This window comes from Schistocerca piceifrons, chromosome 6 (genome assembly GCF_021461385.2).
Source record: "Schistocerca piceifrons isolate TAMUIC-IGC-003096 chromosome 6, iqSchPice1.1, whole genome shotgun sequence".
Classification (NCBI taxonomy): Eukaryota; Metazoa; Arthropoda; class Insecta; order Orthoptera; family Acrididae; genus Schistocerca; species Schistocerca piceifrons.
The window spans coordinates 411,111,474-411,127,097 of record NC_060143.1 but is presented as its reverse complement, the minus strand read 5'-3'; the positions used below and the strand labels follow the sequence as shown (position 1 = coordinate 411,127,097).

Here is a 15,624-nt window from a genome sequence, read left to right as displayed (position 1 = left end):
TCTTGGCACAGTGTTACACCGTCCAGGTTATCTGGATACTTCCCACTAACACCAACCTATCCGAACTCCGGAGATGGGAACTTGCTCTTCAATATATCCTCTCTTCCCGTTATCCACCAGGCCTCAATCTCCGCTAATTTCAAGTTGCCGCCACTCATATCTCACCTGTCATTCAACATCATCTTTGCCTCTGCACTTCCACCTCGACTGACATCTCTGCCCAAACTCTTTGACTCTGTATATGTCTGCTTGTGTATTTATATGTGTGGATGGAGGTGTGTGTGTGTGTGTGTGTGTGTGTGTGTGTGTGTGTGTGGGCGTGCGCGCGCGAGTGTATACCCGTCCTTTTTTCCCCCTAAGGTAAGTCTTTCCGCTCCCGGGATTGGAATGACTCCTTACCCTCTCCCTTAAAACCCACATCCTTTCGTCTTTCCCTCTCCTTCCCTCTTTCCTGACGAAGCAACCGTTGGTTGCGATAGCTAGAATTTTGAGTGTTTGTGTTTGTGTGTCTATCGACGTGCCAGCGCTTTCGTTTGGTGGGTCGCATCATCTTTGTTTTTAGATATATTTTTCCCACGTGGAATGTTTCCCTCTATAATATTTATATATATATATATAAACACAGATGATGTGTTTACATATATTTTTCCCACGTGGAATGTTTCCCTCTATTATATATCTCAATAAGAAAAACATTTTAACCTACAGCTAAATCCTTATTTTCCAAAAAGCCTTGTTTTTAAATCTCATAATTAGAGATGATAGGGGCATTATGGCATTGGTGACTCTTACTCTAGAAAATTATGCAATGGGATTTGCTGTGATTTGTCTTCCATCCATAAACAATATGAAAACATTGTTTCTGACAATGTCTGAAGGAAGAGAAGTTGGTGATAATATTTCATCTGACTGGATATGAAATTTATTCACAGCTGTGGAGTCTGACATTAGCTGTATCAGGTAAGCAAATATTGTGCTTTGGTGACACATGAAAATTTGTGCCTGACCGGAGCTCGAACCCAGATTTCTTGCACGTAGCAGACGGTCGTCTTAACCACTACAGCTATCCGAGCATGTGTCCTGAGCCGAGACTTAACATAAAATTGCAAGCAATGGGCTCATAGACAGTATGACATGCAAAAGTTTGTTTTGGTCCTGGAAGCGTGTTAGGAAAATTGAAGTGGTTAAGGCGAATGTATAAAATAAATTTTCGTGCCTGATCCAGCTTATATCAGAAAGACTTTGCAACTGTGAATAAATTTAGTAAACTGAAAACTACTTTCAATGCAATGTAAATTTAATTTGTTACTGTCACTGCTGTGATAAACCATATACGTAAGACAAACAAAAACATATCCGTGAATTTCACATGGATTGGTCTGCGCTATGGCTTCTCTGAGACGTTCAAAAACCTTTCTAATAAGTTACCCACATTTCATATGAAACAGTTTGTGATCTAAAGTGCACCAAATTAAAAACACCTATGACGTATTTTACTGAAAGCTCACTAAATTATGTTAAATTATGTATCTTCAAAGTGTTATAATGACTATGAATAATAAAGAAAAGATGGGCAATTTCTTATCAAGAATTGGCTGCAGCAGTGATTCATTTCTAAAATTTTAGCTGCCAGACCGCACCTCTTCAACCGTAAAACAAAGAAGTTGGAAGAAGTGGACTGCTAGTGCGCTGTTTGGCATATGCTGTCAAACTATTGGACCAAGTTTGTGAGAGTCTATGTTTATCTTTTAGTGTTGAGTCACAATCAACCTTTTTCTGCTTTGTAGGTGCTGAAACAGGTGACTTCAAAAGACAAATGTCATGACTGGTTGGTCAAATGTAAAAGGTTTTTTTTTCCCCAGTTCCCTAGGACCAAATAGAGGAGCAAATCTCTAAGGTCGTGGAACATGTCAGTACATGAAATTATGACATACAAGTGATAACAGATAAAATAATGTTTTATGAACCCAAAAAAGAAGACAAGCCATAAGTTTGTGTAAATGCAATCAACAATACAACATAAGAATTGGCTTAATTTTTCAAGGAACACCTTGAGAGAAGGTTGAGGAAACTCTTCAGTTACAATTTGAAAGTGCATGGATTAAATCTAAGATTTTTTAATTCTTTTGGTAGCTTACTGAAAATGGATGCAGCAGCATACTGCACACAGGAGGTGCAATCCAAATGCAAATTGGATTTGTGCGTAGTATTAACTGAGTGAAAGCTGTGTGTGTGTGTGTGTGTGTGTGTGTGTGTGTGTGTGTGTGTGTGTGTGTGAGAGAGAGAGAGAGAGAGAGAGAGAGAGAGAGAGAGAGAGAGAGAGAGAGAGAGAGAGAGAGAGAGGGGGGGGGGGGGAGGCAGAATACCCAGACTAATGAACAGGGGTCGACAAGAGGTTCGCGAACTTAATACCACCACTTATTGCTCAAATTGCCCATTTCTGAGCCAAAAATATCCTTTCAGAATGGGAAGAGTTAACCCAAAATATAATACCATATGACATAAGCGAATGAAAATAGGCAATGTAGACTGCTTTTTATGTCGAACCATCTCTTACTTCAGATACTGTTCGAGTAGTAGAAATGGCAGCATTAAGGCTTTGAAGAAGATCCTGAACTTGGGCTTTCTACGACAGTTTACTATCTATCTGAACATCTAGAAATTTGAACTGTTCAGTTTGACTAATCATATGCCCATTCTGTGAAATTAAAACATCAGGGTTTGTTGACTTGTGTGTTAAAAACTGTAAAAACTGAGTCTTACTGTGATTTAGCATTAGTTTATTTTCTACAAGCCACTATTTGAAACAGAGCCAGTGTTGCACACAACATCCTTTAGTAACAAGCCAGTGTCATTGGGAAACAGAAATATTTTAGTGTGACCTGTAATACTAGAGGACATATCATTTATACAAATAAGGAACAGGAGTGGCCCCAGTGCTGATCCCTGGGGCATCACCCATTTGACATGTTCTCATGGGCCTTAAATTTTAGAGGTACTACGTAACATAATGTAGCTCTTGTGGATTGTGTAGCATGTATCAAGAAAGTGTGCTGGTGGAAGACACTTTTACTTCATATAGCAATGAAATTTAAATGGCTGGACAGACTTTCATGGAACATAGCTAAGAACCATTCTGATTAAACCAGCTTAAAGAGAGAGAACCTGCATTAAAATCAAACCTTTCATTTGGGTTTGGGAGACATGTTGGTGCAGACTGATATACAGACTGACATAGGGGTCAAATATATAACAGCCTCAGTTTTGCACTGGGAGTTGAAAATACTCCCCTGCTGGGAATACCCCTCTACTGTATAAGTAATCCTAGATAAGTTGAGTGTCAACCTCTGTTTTAACAAGGGTGTGAGATAGGAAAAGAGCGAAAAGATCTTGACTGCCATGGGCAAATGGATATGAGGGGAAGGGTATTGGCTAGAAAGGCTGCCAACTATTAAATGCATATGCATCATGTGCGCAGCTGGTCAGCAGCTATGACATACATTATGACTCGGAAGAAACAAGATTTTGTGAAAGCATATTATATAGATGCTCATTTCGGACATTCCTTATGTTAAGTATTTCTCATTGCCACACGTGACGAGAGACATCACCATGTTGCTAGATCAGAGGTTTCTGGCAGTCATAAACAAGAAAGTCAACATGGAGGTTACTGTTATGTATGGAATGAAGCTCAATTAATTTTGTGTATACTGCTCTCTCTCTCTCTCTCTCTCTCTCTCTCTCTCTCTCTCACACACACACACACACACACACACACACACACACACAAAGTGCCTCATGCCCATGCCTATCGTATCACATTGGTTACCTATTGTCACATACTAGTGCCATCTCAGTGGCAAATTATAGTTACATTGCAGTGTAATATGTATGTATTATTTTAAACATCTGGTGCCAAGTTGTCCCTGGGAGGTGCCAGAACCGTTTCAGCCAAACTTTAGGTTTGTGGTGCAGTTTTGCCTTGTTTACATAAAAGAATTTTTTGGAGAGGCGCAACAGATGACATCCCCCCTTTGTCTCTTACAGTCTGTCAAACCTGACAAGGTTCTTTGTGTATTTCCATAACAAGCAAAACAGTCCAAGAAAGAACCGTGATTGGCTTATTGGCAGCCCATTTTCTTAGGCTCTTTAGAAAATCAATCACAAAGTTATTTTAAATCTAAATGTAATACACTTAATACAGAAATGCAGTAATGTATGTACTAGGTGATAAATATTTTGGCAGTTCATAAACAGCTCGAGTACCTCTCTGGAAGCAGCCAACGCGTCATTCTCTCTGTGAACACCTCCAAGGATACTATCAAACCTCGGATATCTCCAGTGTGACCTGAATCAGTTTTCACTCATGAGTTAGTAATATGATTCAATTCCATTGCTCTTTGAGCTATCCCATAACTTTGATAAAATCTTTCTAGAACGTTTCAGATATCCTCATAGACATTACAAACCAATGAAAGCTCTGACGTCCATAACATAAATTACTTTAGAATTCCTTCCTCTTGAAAAATTACCGTGAACTTCATTGACATAATTATTAGTACATGTTGCCATAAGCTGTACTATATTTTTCCTCTGTTTAGCTTGTCCATATTTGTAAAATGTAAACTTTCACAGACGGAATTGTCACAGTTAATAAAACATCCCTGGCTGTCATGCTGTGGCCGAAGGGATATCACTTTAGAACGTGACGTTTCATCCCCATCTCCAGAGGACAATTTCAAGGGAGATCGTAGCTTTGTTGACTGTCCAATTCACACCCTGGCTTGCTACTGACTACAGCAAAATTCCACTTCCACTAGCTTCCGCACCTTGGCATGACTTCACATGTTTTGAATACGCGAGAGCATCTGGACATTGTCGACTGCCGTTGTCGACTGTTACTATCACCCCATGGTGGAAGACTGATAAACATCATCTTCAGCACTGGAATCCAAATTTCATTCAATTTCACACCCTCCTTCTTCCCACTGAAATTCCTGGAGTGTTTCACAGTCTCTATGGCCCCTCTGTATAGCCTCGTTGTATCCATTTATGGCTGCCACGGTCAAAATCAATGTGGTGGTCTCCTGGTTGTAAAGCATGTTCCACAACAGCTGATCTGTCAGTCTCCCCTCTTCTGCAATTGTCCTTGTGTTCTTTGAGTCATTTTTACAGTATTTTGTAGTAACCATATACATCTCCCCATAGCTACATGGAATCCTATAAATTCCAGCGGTTGGTGAGCATCCTTGGCGGATTTTAATAGATCTTGTATCTTCCACGTGGGTGTGTAAATTACTGTGATGTTCTGCTTCCTCAAGATTTTTCCAATGCAGTCAGTCACGTCCTTAATGAATGGCAGGAAAAGTTTTCATTTCACCAGCACTTGAGCATCACTAAGATTTCTACATGGTGGTCTTAACGCCCTTTTCACCTCAGTGAACAAATAACTATTAACGAGCAATGCGGTGGTGAGATGTTTCAATTCTGCATCAAGCAGCTCTGATTCACAGATTTTCCTTGCTCTATCCACCAACGTTTTTATGATGCCTCACTTTTGTTGTGAGCGATGGTTTGAATCCCGGTGTAGGTAGCGGTCTGCGTGCATGAGTTTTTGGTAAACTGTGTGGCTCAAGCTACCATCTTCTTTCTTGAAAACTAGTACATCAAGAAAATTTAATCTTCCATCTGTCTCCTCCTCCTCGATAAACTAAATCTTTGGATTGATCCTGTTCAAATGCTTGTGAAAATGATCCAGTTCCTCCCTGCCGTGCCACCACTAGACAGATGTGTCAGCCAAGCAAGAGAACCAAATATTCAGTTTCTTGTTCTCAGCTCCCAATGCCTGCTCCTCGAATTTTTCCATAAAGAAATTTGCTATAACTGGGTTTAAGGAGCTCCCCATAGCAACACCATCCGTCTGTTCATAGAACTCTTCATTCCGTTTGAAATATGTGGTTGTGAGGCAATATTTAAACAGTTCTGCAACATCAGGAGGGAAAATCCGATTCAGCTGTTGCAACATTTCATTAAGAGGAACCATAGGGAACAGCGACACCAAATAAAAATTAACTAATTTGTCCTCCGGCTGTACCACTATGCCATTTAATTTACTGATAAAATGTGCTGAATTCTTGATATACTAATCCAATTGGCCCACATACGGTTGTAATAATTTGTAATAAAGTTGTCAAGAACTTGGAAATCGAATAGGTGGACGAACCAACAGTATTAACTGTAGGCCTTAGAGGAACATTTCTTTGTACACCTTCGGCAATTCATAAGGTCTTGGTACTAGTGCAACTGAATTGAACAGACTTTCCTGAATGCACGGGCCGACAGAGGACTTCCTTATCAACTGCGTAACAGTTCTTAATCTTCTTCAGTGAGGTCTTTACTTAGTTTCCTTTATGTTTGCGGATCTAATAAGTGGTTGTTAGTCTTACTATAATAGTCAGTCACATTTGTTGCATTTCCCTTGTCAGTGGGGAGAATGCGTTCAGGCATTTTAAGGCATTCCTCTCATCCACAGTTAAATCACTTTTTGGAGGCTTTGTGCGAGAGAATACTCTTACAGATTCTATATGGATTTCTTCAGCCGTAACTTCGTCCACACTATGAATGCCTGCTTCTGCACTGGTTGTTATATCTTCCACGGGCACAACTCGTGGGCTGATGTCAAAATTTCCACCTTTGGCAAGCTCAAATCTCTTGTTGTCAGATAACTTGCAACCTAATAAGAGCATTCATCATTTAGATGCTTCCCGTGCCATTATCAATTTATCCGGACGTTTGTTACCTAACGACATATTGATGCTCAAGCACCGTTGAAATCAAAAGTTTTCCTGTCATTCGTTAAGGACGTGACTGAGCGCATAGGAAAAATCTTGAGAAAGTGGAACATTGCTGTAATTTACAAACCCACATAGAAGACAAAAGATCGCATAAAAATGGCCAAGAATGCTCGCCAGAAAAGCTGGAATTTATAGGATTCCTCATAGTTGTGGGAAGGTGTATATAGATACTACAAAAAGAACTGTCAAAATATGCCTCAAAGAGCACAAGGGGAATTGCCGAAGAGGAGAAATTGACAAACCAGCTGTTTCGGAACATGCTTTACAGGCAGGAGACCACCACATTAATTTTGACCATACTCAAGTAGTGGCAGGCACAGATGGATACCACGAAAGACTGTACAGAGAGGCCATATAGATAGTGGGCCAGGGTGTGAATCAGACATTCAACAAAGCTATGATCCCCTTTGAAAATGTGCTCCGCAGGTGGGGACAGAAGTCAGGTTTTAGAGTGAAATACCTTTGACCATGGTGTAATAGCCCAGAATATTTTTTTAATTATTCCATCTTTTCTTAAAAGAAACACAACCTCTTGAATTACTTCTTCCTATGATTCATATTCATCATTTTCTGGCTCTTCTTCTTCTGATCCTGAATCATGACCACTTTCATGTACACAATCATGGTTCTCTGTTTGTCAATATCACTGACAGGATTACCACCACTCAACTCGTGGAACCATTCCAGCCATACATCAGGAGCTCTGTTATACTCTGCCCTGTGGTTTTTAGACTTTTATCCCACATAGTAAAAGTTTAGAGAATATTTACTTTTGTATGTGAGCATTCTGGGTAAAAAGAAATAGTTTCAATGTGCTTAAAATTACACACATGAAATTTAGATTTAATCTAGGAAAATGGTGAAGTAACATTCAGTTTGTTTCAGATAGTAGCAGTAGTGCTCGCGCAGATGACCAGCATCCTCCAAGCAATAATAATGTTTCATAAACAATGCAGCACTGCTTAATTGAAAGACAGTGATGGCTCAAGCTAACAGATGAGTGTCATCTGCGCAAGCAATGGAGAGTTACTTAGGATATAATACATAGTAGTCTTCCACTCGTTTTACTATATAAGATTGTGTATGTATGCTTAACAGGATTCGAGAAACTGAGAGATAGGGACCTACCTGGGGAATTTGATTACCACTGCCACCATTCATCGTCCTCTGTTGTTTGTATAAAGTCAGTTATGAATGAGATCGAAGCTGCAGAGATTTGTGCCAAGGATGCTGGTTGCCGAGCAGTTGTGATCGGACACGAGTACACGTGGACAGGTATGAAAAGAACACAGTTCATTCATTGAAAATGCCTCTTCATGAAATTATCACCAAATTGTTTTTTTTTTATCTGTGGAGTATTGTGCTTCACTAATAATTTAATTGTTAAAGGCTGAAAGTAGTTGAGAAACAAAAGTGAATTTGCTTAAGTGAAAAAAAAATGCCTTCTTACTAATGCTGTAATTCATATTAGCAACAAACATAACATCTTAATTGTTGCATTAAAAGGTATCTATCTTATCTCATAAGTATTTTCTGCTCTAGTGTGCACTAACTTTGTCACACACACACACACACACACACACACACACACACACACACACACACACACACACAACAGACTGATGACTGCAGCCTCTGGCAGCTGAAGCCACACTGCAAGCCAGCAGCAGAGCTTGATGGGTATGGTGGCAACTGGGAGGGGGTGAGGAGGAGGCTGGGGAGCACGTAAGGACAATGTGGAGAGAGGGTAGGGCAGCTAGGTGCAGTTGGGAGAAGAGAAGTAAAAAGACTGGATGCGTTGCTGGAATAGGGCTGTGTAGTGCTGGAATGGTAATAGGGAAGGGGTTGGATGGGTGAGAAAAATGATTAACAAAGGTTGAGGCTTGCTGGGTTATGGGAATGTAGGATATACTGCAGAGAGAGTTCCCACCTGTGCAGTTCAGAAAAGCTGACGTTGGTGGGAAGGATCCCTATGGCATAGGCTGTGAAGCAGTCATTTACACGAAGGATGTCGTTTTGGGCAGCGTACTAAGCAAAGGGTGGTCCATTTGTTGCTTGGCCACAGTTCGTTGGTGGTCATGCCCACATAGAATTCGGCACGGTGGTTGCAACTTAGCTTGTAGATTAGATGACTGGTTTCACAGATAGTCCTCCCTGTGATGGAGTAGGTAATGTTTGTGACTGGAGTAATTGGTGGTGGTGGTGGGGGGGGGGGGGGGGGGATGTATGGGACAGGACATTTCTCATTTCAGAGCAAGACAAGAGGCAGTCAGAAGCCTGGTGAAGAATGTAATGCAGTTCCTCCAGTCCTGGGTGGTACTGTGGGAGATTGGAAAGCTAAGGCATGGGAGATTTGTTTCTGTACAAGGTTTGGAGGATAATTATGGTATGCAAAAGCCTCAGTGAGACTCAGTATATTTCGAGAAGGACCACTCATCTGCATGTACATCTACGCGGTTACTCTGCGGTTCACACTTAAGTGCCTGGCAGAGAGTTCATCGAACCATTTTCATACTACTTCTCTTCCATTCCACTCTCAAATGGTGCGTGGGAAAAAGGAACACCTAAATCTTTCTGTTTGAGCTCTGATTTCTCTTATTTTATTATGACGATCATTTCTCGCTACGTAGGTGGGTGTCAACAAAATGTTTACGCATTCGGAAGAGAAAGTTGGTGATTGAAATTTCGTAAATAGATCTCGCTGCAAAGAAAACCACCTTTGCTTCAGTAACTGCCACACCAACTCGCATATCATATCAGTGACAATCTCACCCCTATTGCATGATAACACGAAACTAGCTGCCTTTCCTTGCACTCTTTCGATGTCCTTTGTCAATCCTACCTAGTAAGGATCCCATTCCACGCAGCAATATTCCAGCAGAGGATGGACAACTGTAATGTAGGCTGTCTCTTCAGTGGATATGTCGCATCTTCTAAGTGTTTCGCCAACAAAGTGCAGTCTTTGTTCCGCCTTCTCCACAATATTATCTATGTGGTCTTTCCAATTTACGTTGCTTGTAATTGTAATTCCTAGGTATTTAGTTGAATTGACAGCCCTTAGATGTGTGCGATGTATCATATACCCTAAATTTATCGGATTTCTTTTAGTACCCATGTAGATGACCTCGCACTTTTCTTTGTTTGGTGCCAGTTGCCACTTCTCATACCATATAGAAATTCTCTCTAGATCATTTTGTAATTGGAATTGATCATCTGATGATTCTACTAGAAGCGTCATTTGCAAACAATCTAAGGAGGCTGCTCAGATTATCACGTAGATCATGTATGTAAATCAGGAACAGCAGAGCGCCTATGACACTGCCTTGTGGAACGTTGGATATCACTTCTGTTCTACTCGATGATTTACCATCTGTCACTATGAACTGTGACCTCTCTAAGAGGAAATCATGAATCCAGTCACGCAACTGAGATGATACTCCACACGCACATAATTTGATTAATAGTCGCTTGTGCGGAATGGTATCAAAAGCCTTCTGGAAATCTAGGAATATGGAATCGATCTGAGATCCCTTGTCGACAGCACTCATTACTTCATGGGAATAAAGAGAATGACATTTTCTGAATCCGTGTTGGTTATGTATCAATAAGTCATTCTCTTCAAGGTGATCCATAATGTTGGAGTACAGTATATGCTTAAAAATCCTACTGCAAATTGAGGTCAGTGATATGGGTCTGTAATTCAGTGGGTTACTCCTATTTCCTTTCTTGAATATAGGTGTGACCTGTGCTACTTTCCAGTCTTCAGGAATAGACCTTTTGTCAAGTGAGCGGTTGTATATGATTGCTAAGAAAGGTGCTATTGTGTCTGCATACTCTGAAAGGAACCTGATTGTATACCATCTGAACTGTGAGTCTTGCCTTTCTTAAGTGATTTGAGTTGTTTTGCAACACCTAAGATATCTACTTTTATGTCATACATGCTGACTGCTGTTCTTGTTTCGAATTCTGGAAAATTTACTTCTTCTTTCGTGAAGGAGTTACGGAAAACTGTATATAGTAACTCCGCTTTAGTGGCACGATCATCACTGCGGATGGAACGACCACAGGTGGCTGGAATGAGTGGCATCTGTCGGAGTGGAGGTATTGCATTTGGTTAGTAGGTTTGATATGGACAGGGGTACTGATGTAGCCATCTTTGAGGTGGAGATCAACATCTAGGTAGGTGGTTTGTTGGGTTGAGTAGGACCAGGTGAAGCAAATTGGGGAGATGCTGTTGAGGTTCTGGAGGAATGTGGAGAGGGTTTCCTTACCCTCAATCCAGATCGCAAAATATATACAGGGTGGTCCATTGATCGTGACCGGGCCAAATATCTCACGAAATAAGCGTCAAATGAAAAAACTACAAAGAACAAAATTTGTCCAGCTTGAAGGGGGAAACCAGATGGTGCTATGGTTGGCCTGCTAGATGGCGCTGCCATAGGTCAAACGGATATCAACTGCGTTCTTTTAAATAGGAACCCCCATTTTTATTACGTATTCGCATAGTGCATAAAGAAATATGAATGTTTTAGTTGGACCACCTTTTTCGCTTTGTGATAGATGGATCTGTAATAGTCGCAAACATATGGCTCACAATTTTAGATGAACATTTGGTAATAGGTTGTATGTTTCAACATTTTATTTCGGTTGTTCCAATGTGATACATGTACCTTTGTGAACTTATCATCTCTGAGAACGCATGCTGTTACAGCGTGATTACCTGTAAATACCACGTTAATGCAATAAATGCTCAAAATGATGTCCGTCAACCTCAATGCATTTGGCAATACGTGTAACGACATTCCTCTCAACAGTGAGTAGTTCGCTTTCCATATAATGTTCGCACATGCATTGACAGTGCGCTGACGCATATTGTCAGTGGATCACGATAGCAAATATCCTTCAACTTTCCCCACAGAAAGAAACCCCGGGGACTTCAGATCCGGTGAACGTGCGGGCCATGGTATGGTGCTTCGCCAACCAATCAACCTGTAATGAAATATGCTATTCAATACCGCTTCAACCGCATGCGAGCTATGTGCCGGACATCCATCATGTTGGAAGTACATTTCCATTCTGTCATGCAGTGAAACATCTTCTAGTAACATCGGTAGAACATTACGTAGAAAATCAGCATACATTGCATCATTTAGATTGTGATCGATAATGCCGCACCATACATTAACCCGCCAAGGTCACTGATGTTCCACTTGTCATAGCCATCGTGGATTTTCCGTTGCCCAATAGTGCATATTATACCAGTTTACGTTACCACTGTTGGTGAATGACGCTTCGTCGCTTAATAGAATGTGTTCAAATAATTTGTCATTGTCCCGTAATTTCTCTTGTGCCCAGTGGCAGAACTGTAAACGACATTCAAAGTCGTCGCCATGCAATTCCTGGTGCATAGAAATATGGTACGGGTGCAATCGATGTTTATGTAGCATTCTCAACACCAAAGTTTTTGAGATTCCCGATTCTCGCACAATTTGTCTGCTACTGATGTGTGGATTAGCCGCGACAGTAGTTAAAACACCTACGTGGGCATCATCATTTGTTGCAGGTCGTGGTTGACGTTTCACATGTGGCTGAACACTTCCTGTTTCCTTAAATAACGTAACTATCCGGCGAACGATCCCGACACTTGGATGATATCATCCAGGATACTGAGTAGCTTACATAGCAGACGCCCATTGGGCATTTTGATCACAATAGCCGTACATCAACACGACATCGACCTTTTCCGCAATTGATAAATGGTCCATTTTAACACGGGTAATGTATCATGAAGCAAATACCGTCCACATTGGTGGAATGTTACGTGATACCATGTACTTATACATGTGACTATTACAGCGCCATCTATCACAAAGCGAAAAAAGTGGTCCAACTAAAACATTCATATTTCTTTACGTACAACACGAATATGTAATAAAAAAGTAGGGGTTCCTATTTAGAAAAACGGAGTTGATATCTGTTTGACCTATTGCAGCGCCATCTTGCAGGCCAACCATAGCGCCATCTGGTATCCCCCCTCAAGCTAGACGAGTTTCGTTCTTTGTAGGTTTTTTCATTTGATGCTTATTTCGTGAGACATTTGGCCTGGTCACTCTCAATGGATCACCCTGTGTGTATGCTGTGACTTACCAAATGAGAAAGCGCTGGTAGATTGACACAGCACTGGTTGATAGACAATAAAAAACACACAAATTTAAAGCTTTCACAACCCAAGGTTGCTTCATCAGGAAAGAGGGAAGGAGAGGGAAAGACGAAAGGATGTGGGTTTTAAGGGAGAGGGTAAGGAGTCATTCCAATTCCGTGAGCGGATTGGTAAGTCACAGCATCTTTGTTTTTTGATATATTTTTCCCACGTGGAATGTTTCTTTCTATTATATTCATATCATTCATTTGAACCCAACAATTACATTTTTTATTGTCACTGTTGCATTTCGGGATCTTTTCTGTCATCTTACTTTCTCTTTTTGTGTGTGCAAGTAGTTTCACTTCGTATTCACCTTCCCTTTTTACCATAATCTACCATACAATTTATCCTGCCTATATATACTCAATAATACGTAACTTACTTCCAAACCATAACCAAAAAATTTTTTACCGCTTTCAACACTACCGCTGCTATAAAATATACCTTTCCCAGTTCACAAACATTTCTCGTGAATACTATTTCACAGCTTCAGTTTCTTTCCCTCATTTTCATAATCTGCCACCACATAACCAGTCCTTTTAATACATTTTCACGCAATTTTTTCGAAATTTTCCCAAATTTCTCCACCCTTCAACATGTTTTGGAGGCAACACAACTACCTAACCTCTGTACACATTGTTGTTTACCACCCTATGTTCACCACAGGATCAACATAGCTCAGCTTAAACCAACACTTTTCGACTTTTTTCACACCAGAACTCCAGTTGCTTTCTAGTTCACCTTTATCTCTCCCCATATATTTTTTATTTTCATTTTAGCCTCATGTTACACCTTCCACCTTCTAATACCATGTCACGCTCACAACATCGCCACAACGACCCCATTAAGTTTTATTTACATTCCCTCCGCAAACATGCCTTCGCCCTAGCCAGATTACGCTCCCATATTTTATTTACTCAGGCTCGTCTGACATTTGGCATTACCCCCAAAGGCCTCACACCTAAAGTTCCCATCTCTGGCTGTAACCCTTCTTTCCATCAGTCCCTCTACCAGTTCCAAACCGAACAATCCATAGCGCTCACCCACCTAATCCTTCACCTACACATCAACTCAGCCAATGAACACACCTGTCAACTCCTATCCCTAATAAAAGTCCTCAATCTTACCTCTCCCACATCAACACCGGCTGTTCAGAGCATCCTCCTCCAGGCCAGCCGCAAATTAAATCATCATGCCACCCTCCACCTCAAAAAACTATCCAATCTCCTGGTTTCCCACCTCCGGAAAGGCAACTCACTCACCCTCCGCAACCATTCCAACAAACCTCAACCTCCTCTCATTGCACACTGACCCAGTCTCTCCCATCTACTCAATCTCCCACTTCCAGCTCGACTCCCCCCAAAACCTCAAAATTCTAGTCAACGCAATCTGGAACCACAACACCCCAATTCAGTAGTTAACCTTTCCTCCAAACCTCTGTCCTAGCCAAAGGCCTCACCTTCAGCCCCTCTCCCAAATTCAACCAAACAGCCTTCGTCAAAGATTTACTGTCCTACACTCATAGTCTCTGCTGGGTATATCCTTTGCCACGAAGAAAAATAATCCTAATCCTACTCCTAATGATCCAACTCCCCAAGACACTATCCAAATTGAACCCTGCCTGGAACAGTTCCGTCCTCCATCACAGCGGGACCAACCTCCTCTTCCTCAAAATCACCCCCTCCAAACCTTCCAGGAATTTTTCACTTCCAGCCTTGCCTCTCAATCTTTCTTGAAAAACCTTAATCCTACTCCCAACATCACCACAGCTGAAGCCCAGGCTATCCGTGATCTGAAGGCTGACCAATCCATCGTCATTCTTCTGGCTGACCGTGGTACTTGATCGTCGGGAGTATGTGGCTGAAGGACTGCGTCAGCATTTCAGACAATGCATACAAAGTTTGCCAAGGTAATCCCATTCCTGATGTCCAGGCAGAGCTTCAAGGAATCCTCAGAGCCTTAGGCCCCCTACAAAACCTTTCACCTGACTCCATCAACCTCCTGACCCCACAGACACCCTGCACCCCTACCTTCCACCTACTTCCTAAAATTTACAAACCCAAACATTCTGTCCGCCCCATTGTAGCTGGTTACCAAGCCCCCACAGAATGTATCTCTGCCTATGTACATCAACACCTTCAACCCATTACATACAGTCTCCCATCCGTCATCAAAGACACCAATCACTTTCTCGAACACCTGGAATCCTTACCCAATCTGTTACCCCGGAAACCATCCTTGTAACCATTGATGCCACTTCCTTATACACAGGTATCCCACATGTCGAGGGCCTCGCTGTGATGGAGCACTTCCTTCACGCCGATCACCTGCCACCCTACCTAAAACCTCTTTCCTCATTACCTTAGCCAGCTTCTTCACTTTTGAAGGCCAGACATACCAACAATTAAAGGGAACAGCCATGGGTACCAGGATGGTCCCCTCGTACGCCAACCTATTCATGGGTCACTTAGAGGAAGCCTTCTTGGTTACCCAGGCCTGCCAACCCAAAGTTTGGTACAGATTTATTGATGACATCTTCATGATCTGGACTCACAGTCAAGAAGAACT

At 41.5% G+C, this 15,624-nt stretch overlaps 1 protein-coding gene across 1 annotated transcript in view; it reads left to right on the top strand.

Annotated features, from left to right (window-relative positions):
- The window catches only part of LOC124803004 (extracellular tyrosine-protein kinase PKDCC-like), a 46,967-nt gene that overhangs the window by 13,460 nt on the left and 17,883 nt on the right, over positions 1-15,624 (top strand). Inside the window, exon 5 of the mRNA XM_047264111.1 lies at positions 7,953-8,129. Coding sequence (XP_047120067.1) covers positions 7,953-8,129 — 177 coding nt within the window. The remainder of the gene's footprint in view (positions 1-7,952; positions 8,130-15,624) is intronic.